The sequence below is a fragment of the Chiloscyllium plagiosum genome, chromosome 11 (assembly GCF_004010195.1).
Source record: "Chiloscyllium plagiosum isolate BGI_BamShark_2017 chromosome 11, ASM401019v2, whole genome shotgun sequence".
In the NCBI taxonomy this organism is placed as follows: domain Eukaryota; kingdom Metazoa; phylum Chordata; class Chondrichthyes; order Orectolobiformes; family Hemiscylliidae; genus Chiloscyllium; species Chiloscyllium plagiosum.
In genome coordinates, this window is record NC_057720.1 from 84854376 (window position 1) to 84868278 (window position 13903).

General features: G+C 40.3%; 1 protein-coding gene across 4 annotated transcripts in view; it reads left to right on the forward strand.

The window, feature by feature from the left end:
• The window catches only part of LOC122554640 (olfactomedin-like protein 2B), a 79035-nt gene that overhangs the window by 21475 nt on the left and 43657 nt on the right, over window positions 1-13903 (forward strand). For all 4 annotated transcript variants that reach the window (XM_043699980.1, XM_043699979.1, XM_043699978.1 and 1 more), the window contains exon 4: window positions 7595-7777. In XM_043699980.1, the coding sequence (XP_043555915.1) occupies window positions 7595-7777 (183 nt within the window). The remainder of the gene's footprint in view (window positions 1-7594; window positions 7778-13903) is intronic.

Genomic DNA, 13903 nt, shown 5'->3' on the forward strand with positions numbered 1-13903 from the left:
AACACATGTTTCGGGCAAAAGCCCTTCATCAGGAATAAGGCTGTGAGCCGAGGGGGTGGTGAGATAAATGGGAGGGGGTGGGGCTGGGGGCAGGGTAGCTGAGAGTGCGATAGGTACCTATTGCACTCTCAGCTACCTTGCTCCCCAGCCCCACCCCCCCCTCAATAAATGCCAGCCTTGCCAATATAACCTTTCCTCATCAAGCAGGTATATTCTGCCAGAAACAGGTTTCCAAAAATAAGAATTATGCCAAAGTCATAAATTTTTCCCGTAGGAGATCTCGGCATTGCTCCCGGAATAGAGTAAAGGCAAGAATAAAGAGACTATTCTTGGGCTCATCTCAGAGTCTGGTACCAGTCAAAGCTGTGTGGACACAGCACCTGAGCCCTTTGCATTGTTCTAATATTAATCGCCCACCTCCTGGCCCACCCTGACCTCCTGACACATACTTGAATGACATGCCCAGCAAAGAAAACTTGGTCTGATAATTCCTACCGGAAATTTTGGGATCAACTTGTTCTTACTTGCACTAGATTTTGTTGAACGGATTGCAAGGGCGAATTCCTGCTGACGGCAATGATGCTTTGGGAAGTTCAGATCCAGTATCCATCTGGAGTTTAGAAGATTGAAGGAGGATCTCATAGAAACTGATAAAATTCTAATAGGACCAGGCAGGATAAATGCAGAAAGGGTGTTAGAGACAGCTCAAAAGATTGTGTGGCTTACTTCTGCTACTATTTTCTATGTTTTCTATTATTGTTTAAATGGAGGCTACAGAATACTGCAGAACAGATGGACCTGAATGTCCTTGTACATGAAAACCCGTATGTTAGAAAGCAGGTATGGCAAGTACAGCAAACATTTTATGAACTGGGACCAGGAATGTGCTGGTTGATCAAATATTCTGGACAATCAAGAGGTCCTAATAATCAATGTAAAAACACACACTAAGAAATAGAAACATAACACAGCGGGTATGCACATCACTGTTATACCTTATTTATAGCATTAATCAGTTAAATAATAATGCAACTTTGCCTTAAATAAAAGGGCAGAGAGCCCTCTCACTGATACCGTCAACTGACTACTTGGACATCGCGGTAGAGTGCAGTATTTGAGGAGAAATTGACTCAGAATTGAGTCAACTGTTGATATTTCATGTGGCCATTCGAATGAACAAATATTTACGTTGAGGTATAAATTTAAAACTAGACAGAATAATACAATAAGCCTTAGTAAAATACAGTCAACTACAGGTATATAATTGTTTCTCGGTTTAGTGTTGGTTCCGAAGGTGTTGGTTAAAACAATGTTTAATGTAATTAAAAGGCAGGTGGAATACTTTATTGGAAGGTTAATAGAATATAAACAGTAGAGAGGGCATTGGTAAGACCACACATGGTGTAAGTACTGTGCGCAATTTTAGTCTCCTGACTTACGGAAGGCTATACTTTTATTGGAAACAGTTCAGAGAATGTTCACTTGGCTGATTTTTGGAATGAACAGATTGTGATATGATTCTCATTCCTAATGAAGGGCTTTTACCTGAAACGTCGATTTTCCTGCTCCTTGGATGCTGCTTGACCTGCTGTGCTTTTCCAGCACCACTCTAATCTTGACTCTAATTTCCAGCATCTGTAGTACTCACTTTCGCCTAGATGGTGCTATGATCGGAGTGGGCAAATATTATATGGAGTTTTGAATTTATTAAAATGTAAAATATTCTGAGGGGGCTTTACAGGGTTGGTGGTGGTAAGATGTTTCTTCTCATGGAAGAATCTAGATTGAGGGTCAGTCTGAAAACAAAAGGGTCTCCCGTTTAAAATAGAGATGAGGAGAAATTCCTTCTTTCAGAGGATCATTGGTGTTTGGAATTCCCTTCTATAGACAGAAGTAAAGATCATGTCATTGAATATCTGAGACAGATAGATTTCTGATTTACAAAGGAGTCAAAGGTAATGGGGGCAGGCAGGGATGTGAAGTTAAGGTCACAATCAGTTCAGCCGTGATATTATTGAATAGTAGAGCAAGCTTGATGTACCAAATAGCATTCAGTTACTCTATTCCTTATGATCTATCTCTGCAATCTTCTTCTGCTTCATAACCCTCCCATAACATGTGTTCTTCTAACTCTGGCCTCTTATGACATGCCTTAGAACCAATTTCTTTAACCAAGCTTTCGGTCATCTGCTGTAATACCTCTCTACCTAATTCAGTCATATTTTGTTTTGTAACATTCTAATGAAGATCTTTGGGGCATTTTATTATGTTAAAGGGATTATATTGTGTAAACACAAGTTGTTGTAACAACAAGCTCTATAAGACTTTAGTTATTGTGTTCAATTCTGGTCGCCACATTACAGGAAGGATGTGGAGCTTTTGAGAAGGTGCAGAAGAGGCTTACCAGGATGCTGCCTGGATTAGGTTTGAGCTATAAGGAGAAACTAGAAAAACTTGGTTTCTTGGGTTCTTTTCTCTGGAGTAGTGGAGGCTTGGGGGAGACTTAATAGAAGAGATGCATAGATAGAGTATGCATCTTTTCCCCAGAGTTGAAATGTCTAAAACTAAGGGGCATGCATTTAAGGTGAGAAGGGAAAGTTCAAAGGAATGTGAGGGGTAAGTTTTTTTACACAGAGATTGGTAGGAATCTGGAACTTGCTGCTAGTGGTGGTGGTGAAGGCAGATACAATTGGGGCATTTAAGGGGCTTTTAGATAAGCACGTGAATATGCAAGGAATGGAGGGATATGGACCAAGGGCAGGCAAAAGGGATTAGATTAGATTACTTACAGTGTGGAAACAGGCCCTTCGGCCCAACAAGTCCACACCGACCCGCCGAAGCGCAACCCACCCATTCCCCTACATTTACGCCTTTTCCTAACACTACGGGCAATTTAGCATGGCCAATTCACCTGACCTGCACATCTTTGGACTGTGGGAGTACCCGGAGTACCCGGAGGAAACCCACGCAGACACGACTCAGGCGACTGACTGTGTGGAGAATGTGCAAACTCCACACAGTCAGTCGCCTGAGTCGGGAATTGAACCCGGGTCTCTGGCGCTGTGAGGCAGCAGTGCTAACCACTGTGCCACTGTGCCGCCCACAAACTTAGTTTAACTTAGCATCATGTTGGCATAACATTGTGGTTTCGAGGGCTGTACAGTTCTATGTTCTAAGTAACAAACAATATTTTATCCAATGTATAACAGTCTTTCTTAAAACACACATTTCCCCTCACATTTGCGATGTTATATTTTGGGTGTCACTTTGGTACAGTACTACTAATTCTACTAATTTTGCAACGTGTTGAGATTCACATTGACATTCATTTACACATTCACAAGCACCAACATAATAAAACTGCACAAAATACCTATTAAAGGAAACAGCAAAAACATTCAATTAAAGTACTGAACTTCAAACTAATTAAGCTGCTTAAAATAGTTTTTGAAAATCTTTTTAAATGCGCATACTTTATCTTTAAATGGAAAGGATGCAGTACAGGTAATCATGTTGTTAACCAAAGCGCAAAACTTGTCAAAATTATAAGGAAGTTATCAAGCTTCACATCCATTGCTAGATTTATGTTTAAGATATTTACAAGTGGACATCTGTCCAACAGTTCAGTCTCCCTGCAAGCATTTCTTGTACCTCATGCAAACGGCTGTTTCCACAAACGAGCCCACACTCAATAATGCAAAATGTAGCCATTTGCTTGAAGTAATCTGGGCATTCCTATGCCTGTGGTGAAGGGTAAATCCCTTATGTTGTTTAAACATTCATGTAACTATTGACTATGCAGCTTTCTAACTATGACATATCTATTTCATTGGAGTCATAAAGAATTGTGAAATTAAACTAACCATTAATCAATCCTCAGAAGTAACAAGAAGTCCACTGAAAAACCTGTTTCTACCAAATCATTAAAATGTTAAAAACTGCTCAAGCCTTAAAATGTAATAAAAGTTAATGTGAGAACATGGTCATTCAGAGCTTCATCCCCTTATCACTGTGGCGTGACAGCTGAACCATGTCAGTGCACATGGGGAAGAATAATACTTCTTATCCCTATCAAATAGGGTCTGCACATGGAGTTGCCAACAAACACTAGCTACTTCCATCCTGCTTGAAATGGCAGCTGCAACAAGCTCCTACTGCTTGACCTGCAAGACATTCCAATTGGTACAGCATGATTAAAGAGGCAAGTGAGCTTAATTCCAAAAAGTATCTATCACACTAGACACACATGCAGTTGGAGAATAAGTGAACTTGCTGACAGATGGGATCACTTTTGCTTAAACCATGACCAGATGAATGTTTCTGGCAACTCTGTCTGAAAGTGGTTTTTGAACAGGTTTTGCTTCTATTCACGAACTACCCATTTATTTGGATCTGGGTAATGACCATTAAGTACAAATAGTGTAATTGCGCAGATGGGCACTGATACTGGTGTTGACAAGAAAGGATTGTAATTTACTAGGTCCAGGTTAAGTGGGCATTGCCATTTTGAAACAAGGTTGAAAGAAACAAAACTAGGGATCATCAACATAAAGTAGTCATTCAGAAATTAAACAGGAAATTTACCTGGAGTGCTAGAAATATGGAGTGGTTACATGGTGAGTTGTTAGATTGAGTTGTCCAGAAGGATTTAGGAGAAAGTTTGATAAGTATATATAAAGAAAGCATAAAAGGGTTCTGCCAGTAGAGCTAGATGAGGAAGGAGGTTCAAGTGCAGCATAAAGACAGACAAGGATGGTTGGGCCTGATGCTATGCTGTACATTTTATATAAACTAAAACTATAAGCCTAAAAGGGAAGATTAAATCAAGTGTTATCTTGCAAAAGATAACAGCAAGTGGCTGAGAAAATTAGAGGAGCACTTGAAGAGGAACAGTATTCTGGAGTATGGGTATTGTGATTAGAAAACTGATGTGGAACTAACATAGTAATGAAGGGACTGTTGATGGACAATTTTTGTGATTTTGTTTCTTCAATTACTAGTCTTTGTCCAATTTGAATTCTATGGGCTGAGTGATTTAGAAAATGCTGCTTATCGTGCTGTTGCTTCATTGATGAAAGAATCTTAAGGCTTTATCGGTGTTGAAATTTTTATGATTCTGTGAAATAATATGATAAGTTGATTCAATGCTCAAGTAGCATTCTAAGGAGGATCCTTGCTTTGAAGCTTGGGAGTTACTTTATGGAAAAATACCACGCCCTGCAGCACAATGCTTATTCAAGGAATAGTGCTTTGTTGATTTGACTTTTAGTAAGTGGCATCAGAAAAACTTCTTCTCCCCCAATGCACCAAAATAAAGTTTCCATTTCCCACCAAAGTTGTCCTCCCTTAATGAGATTGGTAGTTGATCCCAATTAAGATCAATTATTGGTTCCTGTTGCGCTGTATACTCACAGCAGTCAATGTGTAGATTGGTAAAAACAATGACTGCAGATGCTGGAAACCAGATTCTGGATCAATGGTGCTGGAAGAGCACAGCAGTTCAGGCAGCATCCGAGCAGCTTCAGCAAAATCGACGTGTCGGGCAAAAGCCTTGATGAACTGCTGTGCTCTTCCAGCACCATTGATCCAGAATGTGTAGATTGGGTCTGACCAACAACTGCTCTTGTTAACTTTTAAGTGTGGTGTTTATGAATATTGAACATTGCGCCATTCCGGTAAAAACAAACTTCACAAGAGCATTATAAAACAAAATTTGACATCAAATTATCAAAGAATACATTAGGGCACAAAAAGTAGGTTGAAGAAAATTTTAAAAGGCAGAAAGGTAGAAGGTTTCAGCCTAGGTAATAACCTTGAAATGAAGATGTGTAAATTTTGTACATCTTGCTGCCTAACTTTGTACAAACCCCCTTATAGTTTTGATTTAATCAATGGAGTCTCCAAATTGTACCCACTGTCCAAATGTGGCTCTGGTTTCAACTTTTGTGATTTTGTTTCTTCAATTACTAGTCTTGGGGTTAACTAATTTGGAAAAGGCTGTATAGTGTTGAATTCTACGGGCTGAGTAATTTGAAAAAGGCTGTATAGTGTTGTTGCTTCATTGATGAAAGAATCTTAAATTAGGGAAGAAAGAACTGACAGACTTGCATTTATGTCACACTTCCAATGATCTTAGGAAGTTGTAAAAGTTAATTGTTACCAGTTAATTTGGATTGTAATGTAGGAAACAGCAATTGATTCATGCACACAAGTTATGAACAGCAATGAGATAGAATTCAGCTGATTTGTTCAAGTGATGTTGATTGAGAGTTAAATATTAACTGGGAATGAGAAGAATTCTCCTGTCGTCAAATAATACCTTGATTTTTTTTAATGTCAATTTGTAAGATACTTGTCTACCCCAATGTGATTTTTTTAATAGTCTCATAGAACCTCTACAGCGTAGAAACAGGCCCTTAGGCCCAGCGAGTCCACACCAACCCTCCAGACAGTATCCCACCCAGGCCCATTCCCCTATTACTCTACATTTATCCCTGACTAATACACCTAACCTACACATCCCTGAACACTATGGGTAATTTAGCATGGGCAATTCACCTCACCTGCACATCTTTGGATTGTGGGAGGAAACTGGATCACCTGGAGGAAACCCACGCAGACACAGAGAATGTGCAAACTCCACACAGATTGTCGTCCAAGGCTGGAATCAAACCTGGGTCCCTGGCACTGTGAGGCAACAGTGCTAACCACTGAGCCACCGTTCTACCCAGGGAAAGTATATAAAATGAATCAATTGCATCCAAAATCTATCAACAATAACTGGGTACTTATTCAGATGGTTCTCATAATACACAGCAACAGAACAGATGTAGAAAAGGAGGTGTGAAAAGATGATGCTGGTTGTATTTATAGTGTGACAAGAGCTTTAAGAAGATGCCATGAACAATAAAGTCTCATGGACACTGGTATATTCTCCAAATAAGATAAAACCATAATTACCCACACAAAGGAATGCAATATCACAAGCATGCTGAACAATAGTTCTAAGCAGTTAGCCATGCTCATAAAACTCTTTCAGACTATCAAGTCAGAAATCTCTACAAACTTGCCCTCTCTTTGTTAAGTTCAGTGAACCAATTGTCAGTGAAATTGTTGTTGAAACAGTAAATTATTTAGTAACATTATGGTTGGTTCCCAAAACTACTTTTAAGGCTTAAGATGTAGCAAATAGCTCCCCATCACCTTTATGATATTGTAAATTTCACAGACACTGTGTAATTAGTGGTATTTGTGGTCTATGAATCAATATGCAGCATATGAGGTATACTAATTTAGTGATTGAAGTACAAGACAAAAATTCAAATCAGGAGCTCATCCTGGGAGGCAGTAAAACTGTAATCAATAAAATCTGCTAGATTTGTGTAAAACTTCAGCTGGTCCACACCTGCTTGTTGTTAATGTGACATTGGTTATTTTCTATTATAAAGGTGCTTTCAAGCCACATGTAGATTGCTGCTGAGTTACAGAAATAAACTTGAGAAGCAGAAGAAAGGACCAACCAAAAACAGATAAATGAGGGAAGACCGACTGGCTGACAGAACAGGGCAGCTAACTGATCTCCCCTTCTCTTCAGGTATATCCTATGAAAACTTCCACGGAGGATGTGCCAATCACTGGTTATATCAATGAAGTTCAGAATAAGATGGAGAAGAAGGAAAACTGCACTACTCCTCACAGAAACACAAAGGAAGAAACGATCGACATGAGCACAAACTTCCTGCAGAGAGATGCTGCAGCCACCTACACACAGTCTGAGGTAAGATATCAAGCAAGTGGGTAAATAACAGCATTTTGACAGCTCAGTCACATTTATATATCTTTTGTCAGTTTGAAGAGCAACTGAAGGAGATAGGGATCCAAGCAGGAAAACAACAACAACAAAATCATTTGACTGTTCTAGGTTTAGGGTCTTGTCTCTAAACACTCTTCTCAACTCCCACTCCAACATGACAGGATTGGCATGTGATTCATTCAGGTATGGGTAAAATCTCCAAACTTGAAACAAAAAAATGACCTTGAGGTTTTGTGCTTACCAGCATTGGGGATAGTTAATATTGGAGCATGTGCCAAAGGTCTAAGGCAGGTTTATGTTTGGGTTTATTTCGCTTAGATGACAGCACCCTTGTATTCTGCTTCTCCATGTTTTAATTCAGCTCCACTATCCTGGAGACAGAAATGTTTTGTTGGAATATAGAAAATAGGGCTAAGGGACCAATGGCCCTTAAGCCTGATCCACTATTCAGCTAGATCCTAGCTGGTCTGCTAGATCAATGCTATATTTTAAAATATCCTCAATATCTATAAATCTATCCACCTCTGTCTCATATATTCTTAATGACTGGGCTTGCACAACTCCCCAAGTTAGAGCATTCCACCTCCAAAGTCCATTTTATATTTGCTTTCAGTTCTAATTTTCTGTTCTTTTACAGGTTTTATTGGCCTCCTTTGCTGAATTATAAAGACTCCCAATCCTCAGGCTTACTACTTTTTTTGGCAACCTTTTCCTTTGACCTTGTATAATCATTAATTCTCATTTGCCATTATTGGATCATGTTTCCTGATAGGGTTTTATGCATTAATGGAATGTAAATTTGTTTTTAAACATTTATTAATTTCTTAAATGCTAGCAATCACCTGTCTATTCTCATACCCTTAATGTAATTTCCAATCTATCACAATCTATTTTTCCCTCATAACTTTGACCATAAGATATAAGAGCAGCATTAGGCCATTCTGCCATCAAGTCTGTTCTACCATTGGTTCATGGCTGATATGTTTCTTAACCCCATTTCTACCTTCGCTCTCGCTAATGAAAAACCTATTCATCTCTGTCCCCTACATGCACTCAGTGACTTAGCCTCCACAGCCTTCTGTGGCAATGAGTTCCACAGATTCACCATCTTCTGGCTGAATAAATTCCTCCTCATCACAGTTCTAAAGGCTTGTGCCTTTACCCTGAAGCTGTGCCCTTGGGTCTGAGTTTCTTCTACTTGTGAAAAAATCGCCACATCTACTCTATTCAGTCTTCTCAATACCACTGTTGATTTGATGTTGTGCTAACAAGGCAACCCGGTCCCCTCTGCCTGTCTTTTTGATAGAATGCATATCCTTGGATATTTAGTTCCCAACCCTGATCCCCTTGGAGTCACATCCCTGTCATTCCCACATCGTATCTGCCAATTTCAATCTGCGCTAGAAGCTCATTCACCTTGTTTTGTATTCCGTGTGTATTTAAGTACAACACCCTCAGGTTTGCATTGACTGCCCCCCTTCTCATAGTGGTCCCCTTATCTACTGTGCCTGAAGTTAGATTCCTAATCTTTTCATTACGCTTTGTCCTATTACTTGCTCTGGAAACTTTAATAACCTCCCATAAATCTGTCATCACTTTAATTTTTCAATAACGTTTCATGCAACCAAACTCAATGCACCACTATTTAGCTTAAAAGTCGTATCTACAATGACCCATGAATTTGAACCTGTTTCTCCCACACCAGTCTTTGAGCCACACATTTACCCCTTTATTCTTGTTGATCCTGTACCAGTTAGCTTATGGCTCAGGGAGTAATATGGAGATTATTACTTTTTCAATTCTGTTTTTTAATTTAGCCCCTAGCTGCTCATTCCCTCAACAGAACGTGTTTTCTCTTCCTCTCTGTATCATTAGTACCTCCACGGAGCATGATAACTGGATCTTTCCCCTTACACCCCAAGTTCCTCTGCAGCCCAGATGAAATATTCTGAACCTGAGCACCAGGCAGACAACACAGCTTTTGGGACTCTTGATGCTGACCACAGAGAACAGTGTCTATTCGCCTGACTATACTATCCCCAGTTACAACCACATTTATCTTTTCACCTCCATCTTGAGTACCACAGTGCAATGTTCAGTTTGCTCATCCTCCCTACAGTCCCATTCTCATCCACACAGAGAGCAAGAATCTCAAACCTGTTAGGCAAGCTCAAGGGCTGAGGTTCCTGGATCCTTCTACCTGCCTCGCTCTTAATCACACCCTCCTACCCCTAACCAATGACTGAATTTGGGGGAGTTAATTTGAGGGTTGTGACTGCCTCCTGAAACACAGCTTTCAGGTAACTTTCCCACTCCCTGATGTGTCATTGGATTTGAGGCTCAGACTCCAGCTTATCAACTCCAGCCGGAGTTCCTCAAGCAAACAATTTTGGAGTTTCCAGTCATTTAGATGAAAGACCGTCATTTCAGGTTCAACAACATTACTTTCAAATTTTATGCAATTTTCTTTTCAAATTATAGTCACTTTCTCCAAAAGGCTTCTTTACAACTATATTACTAAGTAGCTCTTGTTAATTGCACAATACTACATTCCTGAAGAAGGGTTTATGCCCGAAACGTCGATTCTCCTGTTCCTTGGATGCTGCCTGACCTGCTGCGCTTTTCCAGCAACACATTTTCAGCTCTGATCTCCAGCATCTGCAGTCCTCACTTTCTCCTCCAATACTAGATCTAAACTAGCGTGGTCTCTAGTTGGATTCTTAACATGCCATGTAAAATATCATCAGGAAAAAGTCCTTCATAGAATTAGTGCTGCTTCAGTTGACCAAGTCAAGATGTAGATGAAATACACCTGATCTTTCTTCCATGCATCTCTAATATTTTGATTCATAATGTGCCCTACATTAACACTAATGTTTGGTGACCTATAAATAACTCCCATAAATCTTTGTTGAATCTGTGATTTTGGTGCTGGATCAGAGAGTTTTGGAAAGCACAGGGAGTTAAAAAGGGGGGGTTGCCAATATCCTCCAAATATAACTCAAAGTTTCCATATAAAAGGAGCTTTGGTCACTTGTAGTCCACACAAATATAAAGCTTCCATGATGTCATCTCAAATCAGAGCTTCAATCTTTGGAAAAGCACTTCTGACTTGCTTCATCAATTTCCAGGTTTTCATTTTCTAAGCTAGCCTGAGCAGGCAGAGTTTCATGTTGTGGGCTCAACACCCACACGGAACAGAATAGAGCTTGCTCAAATTTGTTTCAGCTTAGGAAGGATCCTCAACAGCCAGTCAATAGATCACCTTGAGCTATTTTTAGTTGGGTTCTAGAGGTCTTAGAGTCTTTAATTCTTAGTTTGACAGGTTGATCATTAAAGACAGAGGCTTCACACCCTGCCAATGTCAGAAATTGAGATAATACTGCTTCTCGCAACCTACTGGTTCTCCCACCCACTACCCTTAATTGGACAAGAAAACAGTGTCCAATGACAATTAAGGGCATTCCCCACTCATAGAGTAGTAGAGATGTACAGCACGGAAGTAGACCCTTCGGTCCAATTCATCCATGCCGACCAGCTATCCTAATCTAATCTAGTCCCATTTGCCAGCACTTGGCCCAGATCCCTCTAAACTCTTCCTATTCATATATCCATCCAGATGCCTTTTAAATGTTGTAATTGTACCAGCCTCCACCAATTCCTCTGGCAGCTCACCAGCCTCTATGTGAAAAGGTTGCCCCTTAGGTTCCTTTTAAATTTTTCCCCTCTAACCCTAAAGCTTTACCCTCTAGTTCTGGACTCCCCATCCCATGGAAAATACCTTGTCTATTTACCCTAACCATGCCCCTCATGATTTTATAAACCTCTATAAGGTCACCCCTCAGCCTCCATGCTTCAGGAAAAACAGATTCAGCCTATTCAGCTTCACCCTGTCGCTCAAACTCTCCAACCCTGCCAGCATCCTTGTAAATCTTTTCTGAACCCTTCATGTTTCACAACATCTTTACAATAGGAGGGAGACCAGAATTGCACACAGTATTCCAAAAGTGGCCTAATCAATGTCCTGTACGGCGGCAACATGACCTCCCAACTCCTACTCTTAATGCTCTATCCAATAAAGGAAAACATACCAAACGCCTTCTTCACTCCTAAACATGTAAATAGAAAGCGGGTCTCCAACAGCAGTGCTTTACTGGAGGCTCACTGATGATGATTGGTGATGAAATGTCTGAAAACGAACCTTCCAGCTCCGCGAGCAAACATATATCCAGAGCCTTCTTCACTATCCTATCTACCTGCGACTCCACTTTCAAGGAACTATGAACCTGCACTCCAAGGTCACTTTGTTCAACAACGGTCCCCAGGATCTTACCATTAAGTGAAAAGTCCTGCTCTGATTTGCCTTGCCAAAATGCAGCACCTCATATTTATCTAAATTAAACTTCGTCTGCCACATCTGAGTAGTGGCTGTTTCTTTGTGGCCACATTTGGGATCCATTAACAGCCCCAACTCCCATTTCTTGCCTCTGAGGTGAAAATTTAGCCCTCTTCTGCTAAAATGGAAGATAAAACCAACAATGGGAAGAAATATGGTAGTGATAAACTGCAAGGCAAAGGAGTGAAGGACACAATAAATTTTCGTGGAAGGGGCAAGAAATATTGCAGCTGAAACTCACAAAGAGTAAAATGGTCCATATTAAGTGTTAAGTGACTAGGTAAGGCAGTTATTTGTCATGACATTCCAACTGGAGTAGGTTTAAGAGACTAACAGCCTAATTTCCAGCCTATGGGAAAGATGTTTAAAGGAAACTCTTGAACAGGTTGGGAATGCATCCTTTTGCTTTGCTGTATTTCAGGGTTCAAATGTCCAACCTTTTCTTCCATTCATTCTCTGTTATGGTCATTAAGTGAGGCCTGGGGATTATTTGGCTCCCCAGTCTCCAGGTAACAGTATAAACTTTAAAGCAAACACTTTATTGCCTAACTATAGCTACTCTGTGAGCATGAAGACTCAACCATATGGTGTGAGATTAAATTTCTGTGCTTCTTGTCAAGTAGAGTTGGCAGCTTCCCCTTCTTGAAAAATGTGAGTGATCTATATAACAAAACACTGATAATTTTAGGCTGCGATTGCAAATAGCCAGATTTATGGAGTTCAGCTTCTTCTCTTGCCAAGGTGGGATTTGAACTTGGAACCACCAGGCTGCTAGTCCAGTACCACAATCACTAGGGTACTGTACCTACTTCTGCTTTCAGCGACTCCCATTTTTACTTGGAGTACCGCAGTGGTGGTAAATTACTTTTCCTCAGTTTCTCCTAAGCCTCACTGAGTCATCTCCCAACCTTCTGTGTTTAAGTTTCTCACCACCACATCCTTCCATCTAGACTTAAGACTTTTTGTTCTCCTTCTTCCCGGCTCCATCTGTCTCCTTACTACAAGACCTTACAATTTCACCACTTCTTTCAATGTCACTGAAATCCTCACTGACATCCTATGTACTAGTCCCCAATTTTGTCTTTTCTTGTCACTCTACACATCCATCTCAATACCTGCACTCCAATACTAGTCAGTTGTTGTTCCTCTCTTGTTGAATTGGTTGCTGTGCTATGTATTAAGGGCAGTTTCACCAGTGTTTTGTATATTCTTCCTTTCAGTTTCAGTGATACCTTTCCTGTGCACAACATCCAATTAGACAGAACCATTGAAAAGGCACAGAAAAAGACCATTCAGCCCACCTTGTCTGCATCACCTAAAAGAAATTGAGCTGCCCATTTTAATCCCACCTTCCAGCACTTGTCCGTGGCCTTGCAATTTGGTGCAGGTTCAGGAAGCTTTCAAGTGAATAAAGATTTTTTGCTTCAACCAAACTGGGCAACAAATTCCTTAAACCCACCTGTTTCTAGATGGAAAAGGTTTATTCCTCATATTGCCTCTAATTCAATGTCTAATCAATTTAATCTGTTCCCCTTGGTAAATTGACTCCTCTGCTAGAGGAATCAGGCCTTTCCGATTACTCCAAGAAGGCCCTTCATAATTTTGTACACTTTAATTAAGTCAGCCCCCAGCTTCCTCTGTTCTAAGGAAAGCAATCCTCACCCATCAATCTTTGAGATTGCAAGGATGCAGAA